The sequence below is a fragment of the Xiphophorus couchianus genome, chromosome 13, assembly GCF_001444195.1.
Source record: "Xiphophorus couchianus chromosome 13, X_couchianus-1.0, whole genome shotgun sequence".
NCBI classification, from domain to species: Eukaryota; Metazoa; Chordata; class Actinopteri; order Cyprinodontiformes; family Poeciliidae; genus Xiphophorus; species Xiphophorus couchianus.
Window position 1 is genome coordinate 19,746,193 of NC_040240.1, and position 17,268 is coordinate 19,763,460.

The 17,268-nt window shown below is 36.1% G+C and overlaps 2 protein-coding genes across 3 annotated transcripts; one reads left to right on the top strand and one right to left on the bottom strand.

The window, feature by feature from the left end:
- Window positions 1-4,987: 4,987 nt before the first annotated feature.
- Window positions 4,988-11,867, top strand: jtb (jumping translocation breakpoint). 2 transcript variants are annotated; one of them, XM_028035937.1, is made up of 6 exons: window positions 4,988-5,198; window positions 6,816-7,090; window positions 7,186-7,226; window positions 8,063-8,148; window positions 8,605-8,684; window positions 9,457-11,867. In XM_028035937.1, exons 2-6 carry the CDS (start codon window positions 7,002-7,004, stop codon window positions 9,611-9,613), a joined length of 453 nt encoding a protein of 150 aa, XP_027891738.1. In that variant the 5' UTR covers window positions 4,988-5,198; window positions 6,816-7,001; the 3' UTR covers window positions 9,614-11,867. The 2 variants fall into 2 exon arrangements, with proteins under 2 accessions (XP_027891738.1, XP_027891739.1); XM_028035938.1 differs by having other exon boundaries at window positions 4,989-5,198; window positions 8,066-8,148.
- A 357-nt stretch (window positions 11,868-12,224) lies between these two features.
- glmp (glycosylated lysosomal membrane protein) lies at window positions 12,225-17,000 on the bottom strand. Its single transcript, XM_028035914.1, has 7 exons — window positions 16,847-17,000; window positions 16,301-16,459; window positions 15,718-15,816; window positions 15,474-15,638; window positions 14,624-14,842; window positions 12,993-13,261; window positions 12,225-12,915 (listed from the first exon to the last, which is right to left on the bottom strand). The coding sequence occupies exons 1-7, from the start codon at window positions 16,946-16,948 to the stop codon at window positions 12,741-12,743; spliced, it is 1,188 nt and encodes a 395-aa protein (XP_027891715.1). The 5' UTR covers window positions 16,949-17,000; the 3' UTR covers window positions 12,225-12,740.
- Window positions 17,001-17,268: the final 268 nt, after the last annotated feature.

A 17,268-nucleotide genomic window follows, 5' to 3' on the forward strand; every position in this document is an offset into this window, starting at 1 on the left:
ATATTAATAATAACAGTAATAACTATAATAATGATAATAGTAATAATCAATAACGCTATTGTCAAACTGCCAACATTGAACTGAAGAGATATCCCCCCCAAAATAGTGCATAATATAATATAAAGTAATATGATAAATATAATCTAATGTAATAAAATATTATATATTTTTAATCTAGTTTATAAAAATCAACATTTAACACCCCTAAAATTTAAGTATTTAAGTTTTTTAATAACTATTTCACAATATTTCCCCACTAAAAATATAGGTAATTGCGCCCTCTGCTGGATAAAACCAATAATAACACCACTAAAAACAATCATACTGGTAATATTGATTATAAACAGCAGCAATATGCATATTGAGCTAGTGCATGGATTCCTTTACGAACATAACTTAATTTATGTTCATAATTAATTCCCTATTACCCCATCTTTTTTGTTAAAGCATCTATTAATTAATATTGATTCTAATAAGGTGAGAAAAAAACCTTTGAAGGCTCCAGTAAATTAGGTCTTTTGAACTTTAAATATAATTAAATTACACTAAGGCTCACTGAAACTCTCCAAATTTTACCTTTGCTAACATTAAAGTTGTTATTTAATATTGCGATAACAAGTATGTTCTGATATTTCAATTCAATTCAAATTTATTTAATCAAGGACAACATGTTAAAAACAGAGCTGAGTATAGAGCTTAATGTTGTTTTCATTTCTAAAAAGCTAAGATTTATTATCAAATGTTCTGATATGTTGTAATAAACGGTGAAATTGTTAATCGTGATTAATTTACTAATTTCTGTCAACAAATTTACTAATTGATTAATCAGTAACTGTAGTACACAGATTTTTTTTTTAAAAAGTCATTTACTTGAAGAATAACATATTTACAGCAGTAATTAAGCCAAAACTGTACAGAAATGTGTAGATTTGCATTTAAGATAAAAACAAAACTTCTTTGTCTGTAAATATGTTTTACCCAGAACTCCTCCAGTGACTTAGTTTTAACTTCACCCGGTTTAAATTCTGTAAAAAACAAAATCCCCCATTAAGAATCTTTTGCTAATTATTAATTGGTGATATAAAAATGTATCAATAAATGATCAACCGTACACTAAAGAAATGCTATGTTATTTCATTTTAGGGAATAAAATGCATATTTTGTTACTTAAAAACTGAAATGAGTAACTTGTTCATTTTCATCTTTTTATGTATTTGTAATATCTTATAAAAAGATGATTAAATGAAAAATCTGCAGAATGTACCATTTTTCTTATCTGATTAATTGATTAATCGATTAATCATCAGAGTGGTTGATTACTAAATTAATCGTTAGTTGCAGCTCTAATCTCCAGCAGGTTTTCTTCCAGGATTTTCCAGGATTTTTCTCCCCTGTTCGTCTCGTCAGTATCCCCACAGCATGATGCCGCCGCCACCTAATTCACATCTGTGACTGTGTTTTCAGAGGAATGCAGGCCAGGTGTGACCTTTGACCTGAGCTCCTTCTGCTTCATGTTTGCTGTGGGTGTCGATGATCTGTCAGTAGTTTTTGGGCTCAGAGTGATGTCATCACGTGGTCACATGACTCATAAACCAGACTAAGAGGATTATTCTGTTTTCCCTTCTGTCATATTTGTCATTCAGCCTGTTTGCTTTTGGACGACAACTCAGCGGGAGGATCTGGACGCTCAGAGGATTTATTGATTCATTGGTTTGATCGGTAGATGATCGACAGATGAAGCCGAATGCCTGCGCCGTGTTGCTGCTGCTGATCTGCCCTCTGCAGAGGGCCGACTGCAGTCTGCCGCTCTTCACTCCTGCCACAGCAACGCTGCAGGTAGGACGGGTGGCTCAAACAACGACAACTTGACAAAAAACTAAAACATAAGAACTCGGAGACCAACTGTGTTTAAAGTTGCTGCACATCCTTTGGAGGGTCATTCATCTCTCTGGTTGATTTTAGGAGAAAGTTTCTGCAAACTGGGAGTCAAACACCGTCACGTCTCTGAGGAAAAACGGCTTTATGCGACTTCCTGGAATCTGTCGACGCCTGAAGCGACGCAGAGTCACAATAGTGGTAAATATCTGACACAACACAGCGTCAACAGAGACACAAAATCTATCCTAACATCAGGGTTCCTAAAAATACAATTAACTTCCTAAAATAATGGCAAAAGTCATTTTTTACTGAAAGTGATTTTGGCAAAAGAATATCACTTTTGCCAAAACTGACTTAGCCCATTATTTTAGGAAGGTGATAATATTCAAATTCAATTTGAAAAGTGTTTTATTAATCCCAAAGGGAAATAAAATGTGGTTATGTCTTATTTTGATTCAAATTCTTCAAAGAGTTATTGTAGATAGGGATGGATGTCGACAGGAAGGATCTCCAGAGTTACTGCTGAGCCTCTGACTGAAGACGCTGTTTTCCCAGGACAGTTTCATGAAGAGGACAGTCAGAGTTGTCCATAATCTTCTTGATTTTATGAAGAATCCTTCTTTGCATTGTCATCTCCAGAGATTCCTCAGGACAGAACCAGCCTTCTTTATCAGGCTGTTGAGCCTCTTTAGGTCTGCTCTGCTGCCCCAGCAGATGACGGCAGAAGAGATGACGCTCTCAACAACAGGTTTATAGAAGATCTGCAGCATCTTGCTGCTAACCTTGAAGGATCTTAGCTTCCTCCAGAGGTCCAGTCTACTCTTTTGCGTCTCCAGTCCAGTCTGATGTCCAAATGAACACAGAGGTATTTATATTCCTCGGCCACCTCCACTTTTCCTCCCATGATGGAAATAGGGTTTGATCTAACTCTGTTCCTCCTGAAATCTTCAATCATCTCCTTTTTTTTTTTTTTACATTCGAGATGAGATGATTTTTCCCACACCATTCCACAAAACACATGGAAAAGAAATTAAATATAATGACTAGTGGAGATCAATACCTGGAACAGTGCAAGAACAAGCAAGTTTAGATGAAGGATGTAGGTTTTAGCTTAGATTAGCTAAAAACTGCACAAATTGATTAAAAAAAGAGCAAATCTAAGTCTAGAAAGGAGCAAAATTATTGATGACTGTTGCCATGACAACTCTCACACAGGAAAGAAAAAAACAAAGAATGACAGACAGACACATTTTCATTGTGACTTCTGCTTTCTACATAAACTTCATTGTTCTAATGTAATTTTACTGCTGAGCCTGTTGTGTCATTTAAAGGTCAACTAAACAAAATCATAAAAGGTTTTTTGCTGCAAATATCTTAATACACTTGAAATAAGACAAAACTAACTTACAAGAAACTTTTCAGCAATATAATTTCCTAATATTGATGAAATAGTACTCAATCCTCTGGCAGACTATTTCGCTTATAACATAGGAAAATGTCTTGTTATAAGTGAAATAATCTGCCAGTGGAACCAGAACGTTTTAAAATCAATATTAAGGAATTATGTACTTAAAACCAGCTCATATATCTTGCTGAAAAGTTACTTATAAGTTAGTTTTGTCTTGTTTCGAGTGCATTAAGATATATGCACAAGAAACTAGACCAAAAATAGTTGGTAAGATTTTGTGTTTTTGCAGTAAACATTTAATAAATCATAGTACTTTGAACTGTATTGTATTATGTTATATTACCTACTGTAAGTATTAGTTTCAAACATTTTAGGTTGTGGAAAACTGAGATTTGTTAATGTGTGTTGAATTCCCAAAGTGAAAGGTGTGGAACCCCAGAGTGTAAAACTAAACTAAAACCAAACCTGTCTGTCTTTATCGGTGCCTCTTTGCTTCTTGTCTCCCAGTGTAACCTGGAGAAGTTCTGCTGGGGCCGCAGCTGGTGGAGGAGACAGAAGACTCCACCTGGCCAGGTGTGTCGCTGCCCTCAAGGCTCCAGGTGTTCACATTTCTTCCTTCACAGCATCTGAACAACAACAACAAAAAACTACAAACTGAAGGATTTGCTTTTGTTCATTTTTCTTTACATTCATGTAAACTCTATATTTAAAAATGAAAACATAAATGTTTTTGTTTTTTTGCAGAGATTATGAGGGTCATTTCTTGTATTCATATTAAAAAATTATCTGTATTGGTGCAAACATTTAGTCATGATTCTGATTTTGACATTATATAGTGTAATGTAATTTTCAGTCATGGCCTCTAGGCGGCGGTGTGGATCATCTGACTGACTTCCGCCAACATTTACGTTTCCAACTCAGCTGAGGAAACTGACGGAAGTGACTTTGTCTCCCCTTCACAATAAATGTTAATGTTACAGTCAAACTTACTCCCTCCTGGCATTGAGTAAAAATCATTCACACCAAACAATCTACAATCACTAATAATAACAATAAAATATGTTTGGACTCTGGATGGGGACTAGATCCATGTTTTGGGAAGTTTGCACAAAGGCGAATCATGTGAGCTGTGAGTTTCCAAACAAACAAAACAAAACCAAAAACTACTCCTTAGAAAACCTTCAAACCACATGTACCATCATAATCTGTTCTGATTTTTTGTCGTTAAACATTTGCTGCTCGTATAGATTACACGTTTTGTAAAGGTAAGATGAAATCCTACACTTTTTATTGAAAGTAAAGTTTGTCCATTTTGAACCATTTTGTGAACAAGTAATTTAAGAAGTTGTTTAATTTAAATGCAAAAATAATATAATAAATATTTTTGATTGCAATGAGTTATATTTTTACTGCCATTAATTTAACCATTCCTGCTGAAAGTGTTTGAGTTGAGGTTACATTTCATGAACACCATTATTTATCTAACTATTTCTTAAGTGCTGGACAATTTTAGCCTCAGGCAATGTTGCTGTAATTTGGATCATAGTGGACTGTCTACTTGTTATTTTTCTCATACTGTTTTTTTGTTGTTGTTGTTGTTTGCAAGTAATGTCAAATAAATACAGTAAAGAAATAACGAAAATCTGCTTTCTTTTGTATCTGCTTAACGCGGTGGAGATGCTTTTATTTTGAAGTCTCCTTACCGGAACGTTTCTGGGCTTTATGGTGTCGTCGTGAGCAGAGGCGGCCCGTCAGACAGTCCGGTAACAGCCTGTGGATTTCAGCAGTCTCTCTGTCTGGTCTCCGGTCATTTACAACGACCTTTGTGTTTCAACCGTCGCTGTAAAGCAGTTGCTCTTCCTCTCAGCTGCCGTGTTGGATCTAAAAATGGCGGCTGTTTCAGCGGATCACGGTCAGTGCTCAGAGCTGAGCTAACAGCTGCTAGCGTTAGCTTCTCTTCTTTAGGTAAACACTCAGAGTAGGACTGTAAATCACTGCTGCCTCATCCTAGCATCCGAGTTATTTCTAAAATTCGTAAGTAACCAGAGTTCAGATAGATAAATTGTTATTTTATTAGCCGGCTGATCGTTTTTGAGTCGTTATGTTTTTGAGCTGTGTTTACAGCCAGCTGATTATAAACCATCTGTTGGTCATATAATCCCAATCTGGTTAAACATTTGTGTCCAAATGTTTCCACGAGGCGGAAAATAAGGTGAAAAATACTTAATAAAGATAAAAAATAAATAAATACATAAAAATAAAAAAAACAATATGACTAGTTGGGCGTTTTTTCTGTCTTTGCTGTGGAACACAACCCCGTGGAAAGTCTTGAATTGTTTTTTTTCTTTGTGTTGTGCTTCCAAAATTATACAATTACTATTTAGCAATTTTCTCAAGTGGCAGATTTATTTGTACTTTGTCTCGCTTTTTAACTTATTTTTACTGCATTTATTGTACCTTGTAGATCTTTATGACACGACTTGGTCAGGTATTTTTAGCAGAAGTTGATCATTTAGCTTTGAGTTGTTTAGCAACTGTTTTTTTTCTTTATGAGAGAGAAACTATTTAAATCTAGCATAAAAATCTAACATATTATAATGTATTTTTCATCAGTAAGATTGTATATACTTCCAACGGTGTATTTTTATTACAAAAAGGTTGTCTTTTTATCGTCTATATATATATATGTATATATATATATAAATAAAGACACATTTACACACTTTTTTATTAACTTCTTTTTTATAAAACCTCTATATTTTGTATATAGAGGTTTTTCTTTCCTCTATATACAAAAGTTCCTACACGTTCTAGAAATGTATTTGTGCTCACAATTTTTAACAACTACATGTGTGTAAAAATTGTTTTCCTCCACGTTTTTCCTCTAAGCATAATATGCTTATTAAATTCATTGTCTTTGAGTTATATGAAATTTCCATAGTTTATCTGTGATTTGTCACATCACACTTTGAGTTTTATTTAATTGAGTTTCTGACTAAATAAACTCTTGTGGTAGAACGGTTAAAAGAGCCATTTCACTGCTGAGTCTAAAATGTCAAACTAAGCAATAATGCTGCTTATGCTGTTCAAACAAACAAAAAAGCACCAAAGTTCACAAGGAAACTCCTTGCAGCATATGACGATGTATCCCAGTCTAATTTGTTGATTAATCAATTGATCTACAAATGATCAAGCGTACACTAAAGGAATGCTATTTCTTATTCAATTATTTGTTTGTTTGCATATTTTAATGTATTTCTAATGCCGTTTAAAAAGTGGGTAAATGAAAATAATCAATGCTAATATAATAGTTAGTTGCAGCTCTAATATTTATAACTGTAGCTAGAGGTTGGCAAATATAAAATAATCAAAAATCAGCAGGGCCCAAACGGGGATCTTAAAATAGCTTCAAAAAAGACTAAAAAACTAATTTCTTAATGTAAACAATTGGTAAATGTTCGTCTTTTTTTCCTAATCAGATCATAACAGGGAGAAAATCCAGACTGATTTATGATGTTTTCTCTTCCAGGTCTCTGCAACCTTTTGCCTTAACTCACCCAGTTAAATCTGAGCACCATGTAAACAAACCAGGCAGCAAACCAATCCAAGCGTTAGCCTGCACCAGCTCCGGAACCAGTGGGTTACTGGTGAGTAACCAGCAGCAGCAGCAGACAGGGTGGCAGCGCTGTCACCTTCCAGCTGGGGAGGCAGGCTGATGGAGAGCAACTGCCGGATCCCAGTCGCCTGCTGTCGGCCTCGGATCCTCCTCCTCCACGCTCTGTTCTGGGGTCTCGTCTCGCTCAGGTGGGTTTGGATCCGCAGGCCTCAGAGTCTGAGAGTGTTTTAATAGAGCGGCGTTTCTGGGGCTAAAAGGCCGTTTTGATGCTTTTTTATTCCAGAGTGTTCGGAGCGGCGCTGCTGAGCGAGGAGAAGACGACAGGTACGCCTCGGCTGCTTCAAACATCCTTCTTTTATATTTTATGTCACCTGGCATCACTAATAAAACTTTTTTTCCCCCAAAATACCAGTTCCTTTTAAGAAACTAAAAACTACATCCTCATGTGATATTTGAAGCAATTCTTTTACCTAAAACTTCTTATATTTTTATTTAAATCTCTCTTTTGTGTGGATATTTACTATAGTCCAATTTTTTTTTACATTGTTTCCATTTGTTCACAGTTAACCCAGCAACCAGTTTGATTATTTTAAAGAATGCTTTTTAATTCTGCGTGACCAAATCTCATCCTAAATATAATCATCTTCTTTCTTTATTGCAATACATTTTATAAATTTCCCAAAAATCTTTTGGATACTATGATAAAATCTAGCATCGTCTCCTCTTCCATTTCTTCTAATTGTAGAATTTTACTATATTCTTAACCTCATTTTTACTTATTTTAGCATTTAAATTCACTTTTTTGTAGCACTTCCCACAAAATGATTCCAATTTGTGTAGAAATCCATAATTTTGACCTCTGCCACCATTTTCAATCCTGAAATTGTAATGACTTATACACAATATACACTTTTTTCTCTAACCTCTTTAACTCATTCTAAAGCAGCGTTGCGTCTAATTCACCTCTAAACACTGTTAATTTATCTGGTTGTTTTTATTTCTGGAATTAAAAAAGATATTCCTACTCTATTTTTAAAAAAATCATTTTAGCATCTGCATAGATCTTTTTGGGAAACAGCAGGACTAATCTGAAAGCTAAGACCAAACCTTCAGCATCTTTTTCACGTTTGTTTTTTTGACCTTTTGTTCTTCTGCATCAGCAGGGAAGCCTGTTGTCGCCCCCTGCTGGCTGCTGGAGAACTTTGTGGTGCTGGAGGAATGCAACAGCTGCACCGACTTTAACACTGTACGTCAACTCAGCTTGTTGTGCTCTATTTATCTACAGATTACTGGGGGTGGGCATTAACGTACCATTTATCATTTATTAAGAAAAATGTCTTACTATGATAAGTACTTATGTTTATTAATCATGCAATTGCTAATTCATAAGTGTCTTTAATTAAATTGTATGCGTCTTTAAAATAATGATAGAATGATTTAGATTTTTAAGTGTAAATTTAGGAGCAGTGGGAGTAATTCTATCTTTTCTGTTTTACATTAATCAGATTGTGATGCAATAATATAATTGATGTATTTTCAGTCATTTAATCTCATGCTGTCTGAGTTTTAGTTTACCTTCAGTACTTGAAGAATCAGTTTTATATCTGAGATTCAATCAGGGAGCCGTTCTGAGACGATGAAGAGCTGGGTCTCGATTGGCTGATGATGTCTTCAAACGTCTGTGTGTGTGTGTGTGTTTCAGAAGACGCAGACGGTTTGCAGAGAGACGGGATACGTGGAGCTGGTGAACTGCACCAAGACCAGCAGACAGGAGTACAAGAGGTCAGAACCTGAAGGGTTAAAAGAGACTGAAGTTTCCTGTTAGAGGTCAGACAGAAACACATTGAGGGACTTTTCTGTTAGGAGATTAAAACTCTCCTCAATGTGAACTTCTTCATCTCTCAGGTCAGGATAGGAATGGAATTTTTTTTTTTTAAATATGAAAAAGAAATGTCCTTCCTTCCACCATTTTCTTTTTCCTTCTTTAACCCTTATCTGTATTTCTTCCTTCCATATCTGTATTCTTTCCTCATACTCTTGCTTCTTTTCTTTATCTTTCCTTATTTCCTTCCTTGTGTCCTATCTCCACTCCTTCCTTGGTTTCTTCTTCCCTTGTCTTTGTGAACTTTCCTCCATCCTCTCTCTTCTTTCCTGCTTCCTATATTTCTTCCTTCCTTCTTTTAACACCTTTTTCTTTTGCGCTTACTACCTCTCTCGTCTTTCCATGTGTTTTTTCTTTCTTCTTCTTTGTTGTCTTCCTTCCTATCTTTCTGGCATTATTTTCTTTCCTTCCTTCCTTGTGTCCTTTCTCTCTTGTTTCCTTCCTTAATTTCTTGTTCTTTCCTTCCTCTGTCCCTCCTTTGTGCTCTTCTTCCATTCTCTGTGTTAATCCCATCCTTCTATTTAAATATCCGCCATAAATTGGTGTAAATTTAAATTTAAGATCAAGCGCTGGGGACACTGGGAATATTTCTCCATATCAGATCTGAAACGGATCCAGATTAAATGCTGTTCTAGTGTAAACAGACACTTACCGTTATCCTCCTCCTCCCAGCTGTCGCTCCGCCCTGATGGAGGACCATCTCTTCTGGAAGTTTGAGGCGGCCATGTTGGCTCTGACGGTCGTCTTCGCCGTCCTGGTGGTCATCCGCCAGCGCTGGCTGGATCGCCTCGCCTCTGAGAAGGTCCGCCGACAGATCGAGTCCATCTAGGAGAAGGGGGTCCTGTTAGGTTTTTAAATCTTTTGGCAGTATTTTTAAAATGGATCCAGATTTGGACCGGACTTGTTGGATGTCCTCCATGGAGTTGGCTGAGCTCAGCTCCCCATCTGTGAAGTTTTTCCTCTTCACCAGCGACTGTTTCTCTGCTAAAACAGCAGAACAAACACTAAAACCGGGACAATGAGAGTCCGGACTCATGATGCAAACTGTAGATTATATTTTAATGAACAGAGTTTATAGAGAAATCAGGGAAGGAGTAGTTTGATCTGGATGAAAACAGAAGTGAAACTGACAAACCTTAGGAAGAGAAGCTGAAACGTCTCTTCCTGCATCGCGCTGATGTCACAGTCAGGAACTTCCTTATATGGACTCTGGAAGTGACAATTGGCAGCAGCTGTTTCTGAAGTGTGGAACAAAAGTCTTTTTCTTTCAAGATTAAACATTTTCCTGCAGAAGTACGAAATAAAAGTCTGAAAAAGATTCAAATCTGATATTTAAAGATGCAGTTCTGTTTCAGTTTGCCATTAAAAACTGTTTTTACATCCGTGTTTTGGTTGATGTGGCTGTATTTCGGTTCCTGTGCAGAAATTTGATGAAAGTATTTTTGAGCTCTGGATAAATAAACAATTATTTGTCAATTAATGGTTCATTATATTTAAATTAGTTCTAATCGATTAATAACGGCCGCTTAGACCTTTTTTCAGTGTTCTGATTCGGCCGCCATCCTTAAGCGAAGCCGTTGATCCAAACAAGAAAAAAAGAAAATGGCGACCGTATCATAACGGGAAAGAAAAACAGTCCAAACGGAGTCAATTGTGGGATACAAATTGCAGTTTTTGCGGTTCTGTTTATAAATATAAACACTCGTCAAGCTCCTGAAGTTATCGCTATAGTACAGCTGACTCAAGAAAATGTTAAAATATGTTTCTTCTTTTAAATTTGGTATATGGTACAAAAGTTAGCCCTTTGTTTTAGAAAGACGGTTTTCTCTTGATACAAGAGAAAACTTTTTTTAAGAGATCGTCCGCTTATCAATCAACTTTAGAGTAACTCAATAATGATGACTTACACCCCAAAAAGAAAGGAGAATACGTTAAAAAAAAAAGTTTGTATTCTGCCATGCGAACCATTGTTTCCTTCCTGTTTCTGTAATTCTTTTTCAGCTCACAGTATAGTAATCTTACCCGAACTCGCGGCGAACGTTTTAGTGTTTTTATAGTTTCTAATCTACTGTGAAGTCTAAAAATGTCTCATTTCTACATGCCGGATGCGCTGGAAAGAATTAAAAGTTTGAAATTGGTCAGAACGTGACGTCATCGATCATATCCGCCCATTCTTCACCTGATTGGTTCACGTTTCCTCTAGCTGAGCTCTGATTGGTTGCTGCTTCAGACTTTATAGAAGGCAACCAAAACAGGCACTGTTTTAATTTTATGTTCCTTTATCAAAGTGTTTCAGCCTCATACTGATGTTTTATTGTAAATAATAGGTTTATGTTGGACGTTTTTTGTTTCTGACAAAATAAACCATAGAGAAACATAAAACAGTGTGAGTTACCTGATTTGATTTAGTTCAAAATGTCTATTGCTTTATTTCAATAAATACGTTACAAATAAGGTCAATCTCAGTATATTTGATCAACTTTTCTTCAACGTACAGAAGCCTTGGACCAACTAAATAACAATTTGGGAATCTTAGACTGGAGATTCTCTAAAGCAGTCTGAAATTTGAACCTTTTATTTTGTTAAACATCCTTTTAAAAAGCAGCTTGGAGGTATGATTGACTATTTAGTTTAAACACAAAAACTAACACTGTTGGGTAGAATTGTTAAACATTATGCATTTACGTGGCAAATCACTGTGAAAACTACTACATTTGTTAAAGGTTATTAAAATTTCATTCCTTTAATTAACAGAAACATTATTTGAAAAATCAAACATTTTCCTTCCTCAATTGTCTTTTTCCACAATTATCCAGACCTGGAAAGTCTCAAAAGCAAAATCCAAACCTTCCCACACTTTGTATAAATCATGTATGTTACCCAAAATCTAAAAACCAAAAAATGATTGATCAAAACTCAGACTGCTTCAATATACGGTTAATGACAACGCTTCAAATCACTGAAATAACACGTTCCACTTTTTATTGTAGCAAAACGTTTTGAAGACCAAGCTGCTGAGCAGCTCCACATCAAATAAACAAAATCTTGAATTTAACATTAAATCTGCAAAATATAAAGATAACGTACATTTTAAAAAAATAATAATACAGTTAAAATCTCACAATGAGGTTTGGTTCATGTCCTAAATAAATTCTTAATGATTTCATGGTGAATCCTGATTGGTTGATGCAATTTAGGTCAGAATATGTGATGCTCAGGCTCAAACCAACAACAATTTAGGTACATTTATTTATATCTAATATACATTTAGTATTTTAGGTTTAGTTTCTGGTGCAAATATCTTTGTACACTTGAAATAAGACAAAACTAACTTACAAGTAACTTTTTAGCAAGACATAGAAGCTTGTTATAAGTAAAAAAATTCCTTGCAACTGCAACCTTTTTATCAATATTAAGGAATTATTCCATTAAAACAAACTCCTATGTTTTGCTAAAAAGTTACTTGCAAGTTAGTTTAGTCTTACTTCAAATGTAGTCAGATATTTGCACTAGAAACTACACTAAAATACTTGGGAATATTTTTGTGTTTTTGTGGCGTAAGCAACGTTTCCTCCAGGTTTATAACAAACCAAACAAAAAATATGTAATAAAATAAATATGTTGTGTAATCAGTAGCTTTCTATTTTGAGGCCAAACCTGAGATACGAAGTAATAACTTTCTTTAAAATCTCAACATTATATGAAATATCTATACATTTTTATATAAAAAAGAAAAAAAGCTAATTTTATTTATATAAAATAAATGCTTTTGAATCTCAGTCATGCTCGCTTAAAACAATTTTCTGCTTCCTGCCAATTTAATCTACTGACTAAAACTGATCTGAGTTACGGCTGAAATATTAAACTGACTGCTTCTCGATTGGCTGAATCATCAGTGATGTCATCCGAAGTTTCTAAAAAAAAGACTCAACATCTCATTGGCTGGGGCTATGCTGTCAGTTGATTGGCTCGTAGCCCGCTACTGAGGATTCCCGCTTCTTCGCTATGAAGACGAAAACTCCGCCCCCCAGCAGGAGGACGATGGGAATCCCCAGACCAGCCGTTAAGATGCCGATCACCAGCGGGGAGAACGAGTCAATCGGAGGGGAGCCAACGCCCACCAGCATCGTCCTGAGAGAGATGGCATACATCGATTTAACGGCAGACGGATCAGAAACACTAAATAAAAAACAAATAGATGAACTAACCAGCTGAGGAACATGGTGCTGTTGTAGTAAGGTTCTCCAGCTATGCCGAAGCTAACGTTCATCCCCATGGCTGCTGGGTCGGAGTAAAAAGCTTTAATCAGAGCCGATGAAGCAGACGTCGAGTTCCCGCTCTGCTGCCGTGGATCGGAGTTACGGCACGGCGTTGCGTCCTCCAGGCTCGGACGGGACGTCCGGTACGCCACTGGCTTCCACTGGACGAAACCCAGGATGTCCGAGCCGTTGTTCGGTGAAGACACCCACAGAGACACCTGAAGGAGAGAAACTACACCCGGTTAAAGAACAGCAGAGCCGGTCAGTTTACACCGGAATCCCCGCCTAGTCACGGTTCAGTATTCACAAAGTTTTCTGTGAAATGTGACTCTAAATAATTCACGGAAAATTCACTTGATCACATTTTTTTACGTACAGAAAATTTTTAAAATGCTTCAAAAAAAAAAAAAAAAAGCAGCATGGGAACGGCAATACTAACAACAGGGTTGTCAGAAATTCATGTTGATAGAGCCAGATATTGTCTTATATATCTAATTTTGAGTCCCAAATGTCATCAGCTGTGATAATTCACAACATTTTTGGTAGTTTTATTATATTATGACCAGAACCAGATCCCAGTGGGACTGCAAACAACTTGACTCTTTAAACACAATGAGACTTGAGTTTAAAGTCTTTTTTTAAATCATGATGTTGCCATGGGATTTCTGCCTTACAATGTGACATTTAATTAACCAATGACTGATTACTGATCATGTCACCTTCGGCAGATTCTAGAGATTTCAAAATAAGTTAATATGTGCACTAACACAGCATTTTATTACAACTTTTGTGCTTTTCTGCCACACAATGACAACTCAGCCCAAAAGTGGATTTCAAGGGGTTTCCACACCTCATAGTCCAGTAGACTCTGTTCAACCGGAGACCAAAATTGCTACACTACATTGTGTCAAACCAACCAAACCCTTTGAAAAAAAAGTTCACCTCCTCACCTGTGGTGGCGCTGCACCAAGAACTACTGAAAGAAGCTATGTGAAAACCTCTGAAGAAGACTTGAGTACAACTTCTTTCTTCACAAAATGTAAAGAAAAATGGAGGAGCGTCAGATTTTAGCAGTTGTAAGATTTCTATTTTGACTGATTAAAAAAATAAAAAAACATGTCCCATTTCTCCCTCTAGCTCTAAACTCACAAATTTGTTTTTGTTGTATTTACCCAGAATGCTCTGTGCTCTAGTCCACTTCCTGCTTTCACATATGCATTCGAACCGCACTAGAATTCACTTCAACCAAACCGAAACCACGAGTTCCAGAGTTTGCTTCTCTAGTTAGAGTTCGATTAGGCATTCACATTCCCCAAACGGATCAAACTTTCTAGATTAAAGATCTAGAGTTTGATTAATGTCAAATTTATTTATGTCGTACTTTAAAAACAGGTTTAAATAATAATACAAAAAATAAAATAAAACATCACAACAGAAGAGTTACAGTAGACCATTAAAGCAGGCCATCGTTTCTATATATACTAAATATTAAAAAATTCACATTAACGCTGAATAAAATGGTAAAATATATATAAAATCAAATAATGCAAACAAAGAACTTTAAAATAAAGTTTTGTCACCTGGAATATTGAAGGTGTGTACTCGTCGTCGATGAACTTTCGAACGTCCACTTTGCTCAGTGGATAAGCCCCGCCCACCGCTTCCAGCTCCAACATGAACCTGGACGTATTGGATCGGGGCGGCAGGCCGTTAAGCCACACCTCCAACTGGGAGGAGTTAGCAGAATGGAGGAGGCGGGGCTCAAGGTCAACACGCCCCTCTGAGCCAAACACAGACAACTGGAAAACAAAAAGGTTAGGAAATTTAAGGCAATATGAAAACCCATCTCAGGCACTTATTAAATAAGAATAAAAATACTGCCTCCATCTTATGAATATCACTTCTATAAATACATTATAGGAAAGACAAGAGGGATGATAAACAGCTACATGAAAATTAGATTATATTTTAATATACCAGAATTATGTCATAAGTATTATTACATTAACAATAATAAAGTTCAATATTATTTGTGCACCACCATATATTTATGAAAAATATTCGTAAAAAATATGGAATCATTCTAAGTCAATTTCACGTCACATAATTATGGTATAATTATGACATAATTAAGCCTCTGTATTTCATAATATAAAATACTTAAGCCATAATTATGAGATAATATTTCATAGTACAAGGATTGGGATCAAAACTCATTTATATTTAGAAAATAAGTCAAATTTGAGATAGTCAAATTTAAAAGCTATTTATTAGAATATGCATCATTTCTATAACTTTGTCACAAAGTCATAAAAGCTCTGAATTTTCCCTTAACCATCCAGAGAAATAGTTCAACAACAATAATGATAATAATAACAATGTTATTGTTGCTCATTGGTGTGACTGTCCTGGGTTGTCCCAGTGTCCCACCTGCAGGCAAAGCGACCCATTGCCGGGCCGTGGGGGAGACCCGCACAGCGTCGCGGTGGAATCGGACAGGTTCATCCGAGTCCAGATGAAGTCCTTCAGCTTGTAGGCGGGGAAGAAGTTGGATTTCGCCTCGGCCGTGTCGTTTTCATCATCGTACTCCAACAGCTGAGAGAAGAAAAAAAAAAAGGTTTTCCAGTGAACACACAGTCGGGTTTGTTCTACAAGGGTAAAGACTGGTTCTGACCCGGCTAAAGACAACGGCGGTGCTGTACAGGACGCTGCTCTGCGGCTCCACTGTCAGGCTGCCGCTGGTATTACGAGCCAAAAACTCAGGCCAGTTCACCTGAAAAACAAACATTTAGACACATTTAGATGCCAGAGGGGTAAAAAAAAATAAATAGATGAAAGATATGACTTATTCTGGCTTGACATTATTTTTGCTCTTGATTTACGACAAGAGTAAACAAGACACACCTCATATTCCTCATACACCTCATTTTAGTTAGCGAACATTTGCAATATTAAATATTTATTAACATTCTTTCCATGGTCTTAATTAAAATATAAAGATAAAACATTAATGAATAATTAGTTTCTTACTCACTTTAATGCCAGTCAACTTTTTGATGAGGATTTGTTGGACTTATGTCAAAAGGTGAAACATGCTAACTTTACTAAGCTTTGTGCAGTGATAGAAATAAACTAAGTACTTGTATAACAATCAGATATTTAATACTGTGACCACCCAATAAAATAAGCTAAATTAGCTAATTAATGTATAATAATTGTTTTTTAAGCTGTTCAGTGCCAATGAATTTTGCCCAAACCTTGACAGTAGAGGAAGAAGAGTTGGTGTGAACGATCAGCAATGTTGGCGCCCCTTGGCTGCAGAACAGGAAGTGCAATGTGTCGTTTCCGCCCACAGCTCTCACGTGAAGGAGCTCACCGCCAGAGGGCGTCGTGTTCGGGTACAACTTCACAGTAAGCTGAAGCACAGAAGAAGAAAACAAATCAGCTATGATCAAACAGCAGCACTGATCATGTCATTAACAGTTTATAGATTACAGTATGTTAAGATTGTTAAAGTCAGTGCAATTATCTCGTCTCTCAGGTCACATGAGTGTTGTTTTTAATCAAATTAAATCAGTATACTGAGTTTCATCCTGCTTTTCCCACACTAATAACATCTAAAAAAATAAATTTAAAAATCTAAGCAATTATCAAGCAGGTTTTAATCCCATTAAAGAACAGTGAAAGATTTAAGTCTAACTTTCTGTTTAATAAAAACTTTCACTTCCTGTTTCTCGCTGCTGTAATTCAGCCCTTTAAGGCAATTAATTTAAAACATATTCGGCTTTTGATTATTTCATTACCTCTCTTTTGTAAGAATCTCCTCCGATGAACAAACTTTCACACGAACTAAAAACACAAACTACTAAAATCACGAAAACCCGGCCGATCCCTGCAGCCGACATCTTTGTTGTGACCGTTGTGTGGTGAGTCACATGACCGCCTGCTTCACGTCAGCTGACTGCTAGAAACCACGCCCAAATCGTTATTACGTCACCTACTGCAGGAAATGGAATCTAAGCAAAAATATTTCAAATGTTCCGTTGTGATAGATTAACTACCGCTGCTATTAGCTAGTCTAACACAGCGGTAGATAGTATAAGATAACTCCTGTTAAGTTTTGTAATTTTCTAAATATGTAAAATTCAATTTATATTCTAAATCAAACTTCTTTTTTTCTTCTTTTTTAACACAAATTAGCATAATCTGGTAATAGCATGACTGG

Excerpts from the sequence above, each read along its gene's own strand:
- glmp (XM_028035914.1), bottom strand. The coding sequence starts at position 16,948 with ATGTCGGCTGCAGGGATCGGCCGGGTTTTCGTGATTTTAGTAGTTTGT. Across the intron at positions 15,817-16,300 it reads CTTCTTCCTCTACTGTCAAG|GTGAACTGGCCTGAGTTTTT; the intron begins GTTTGGGCAAAA and ends TTTGTTTTTCAG. Across the intron at positions 14,843-15,473 it reads ATGGGTCGCTTTGCCTGCAG|TTGTCTGTGTTTGGCTCAGA; the intron begins GTGGGACACTGG and ends TTTGTTTTCCAG.
- jtb (XM_028035937.1), top strand. The coding sequence starts at position 7,002 with ATGGAGAGCAACTGCCGGATCCCAGTCGCCTGCTGTCGGCCTCGGATC. Across the intron at positions 7,091-7,185 it reads TGGGGTCTCGTCTCGCTCAG|AGTGTTCGGAGCGGCGCTGC; the intron begins GTGGGTTTGGAT and ends TTTTTATTCCAG. Across the intron at positions 8,149-8,604 it reads GCTGCACCGACTTTAACACT|AAGACGCAGACGGTTTGCAG; the intron begins GTACGTCAACTC and ends TGTGTGTTTCAG.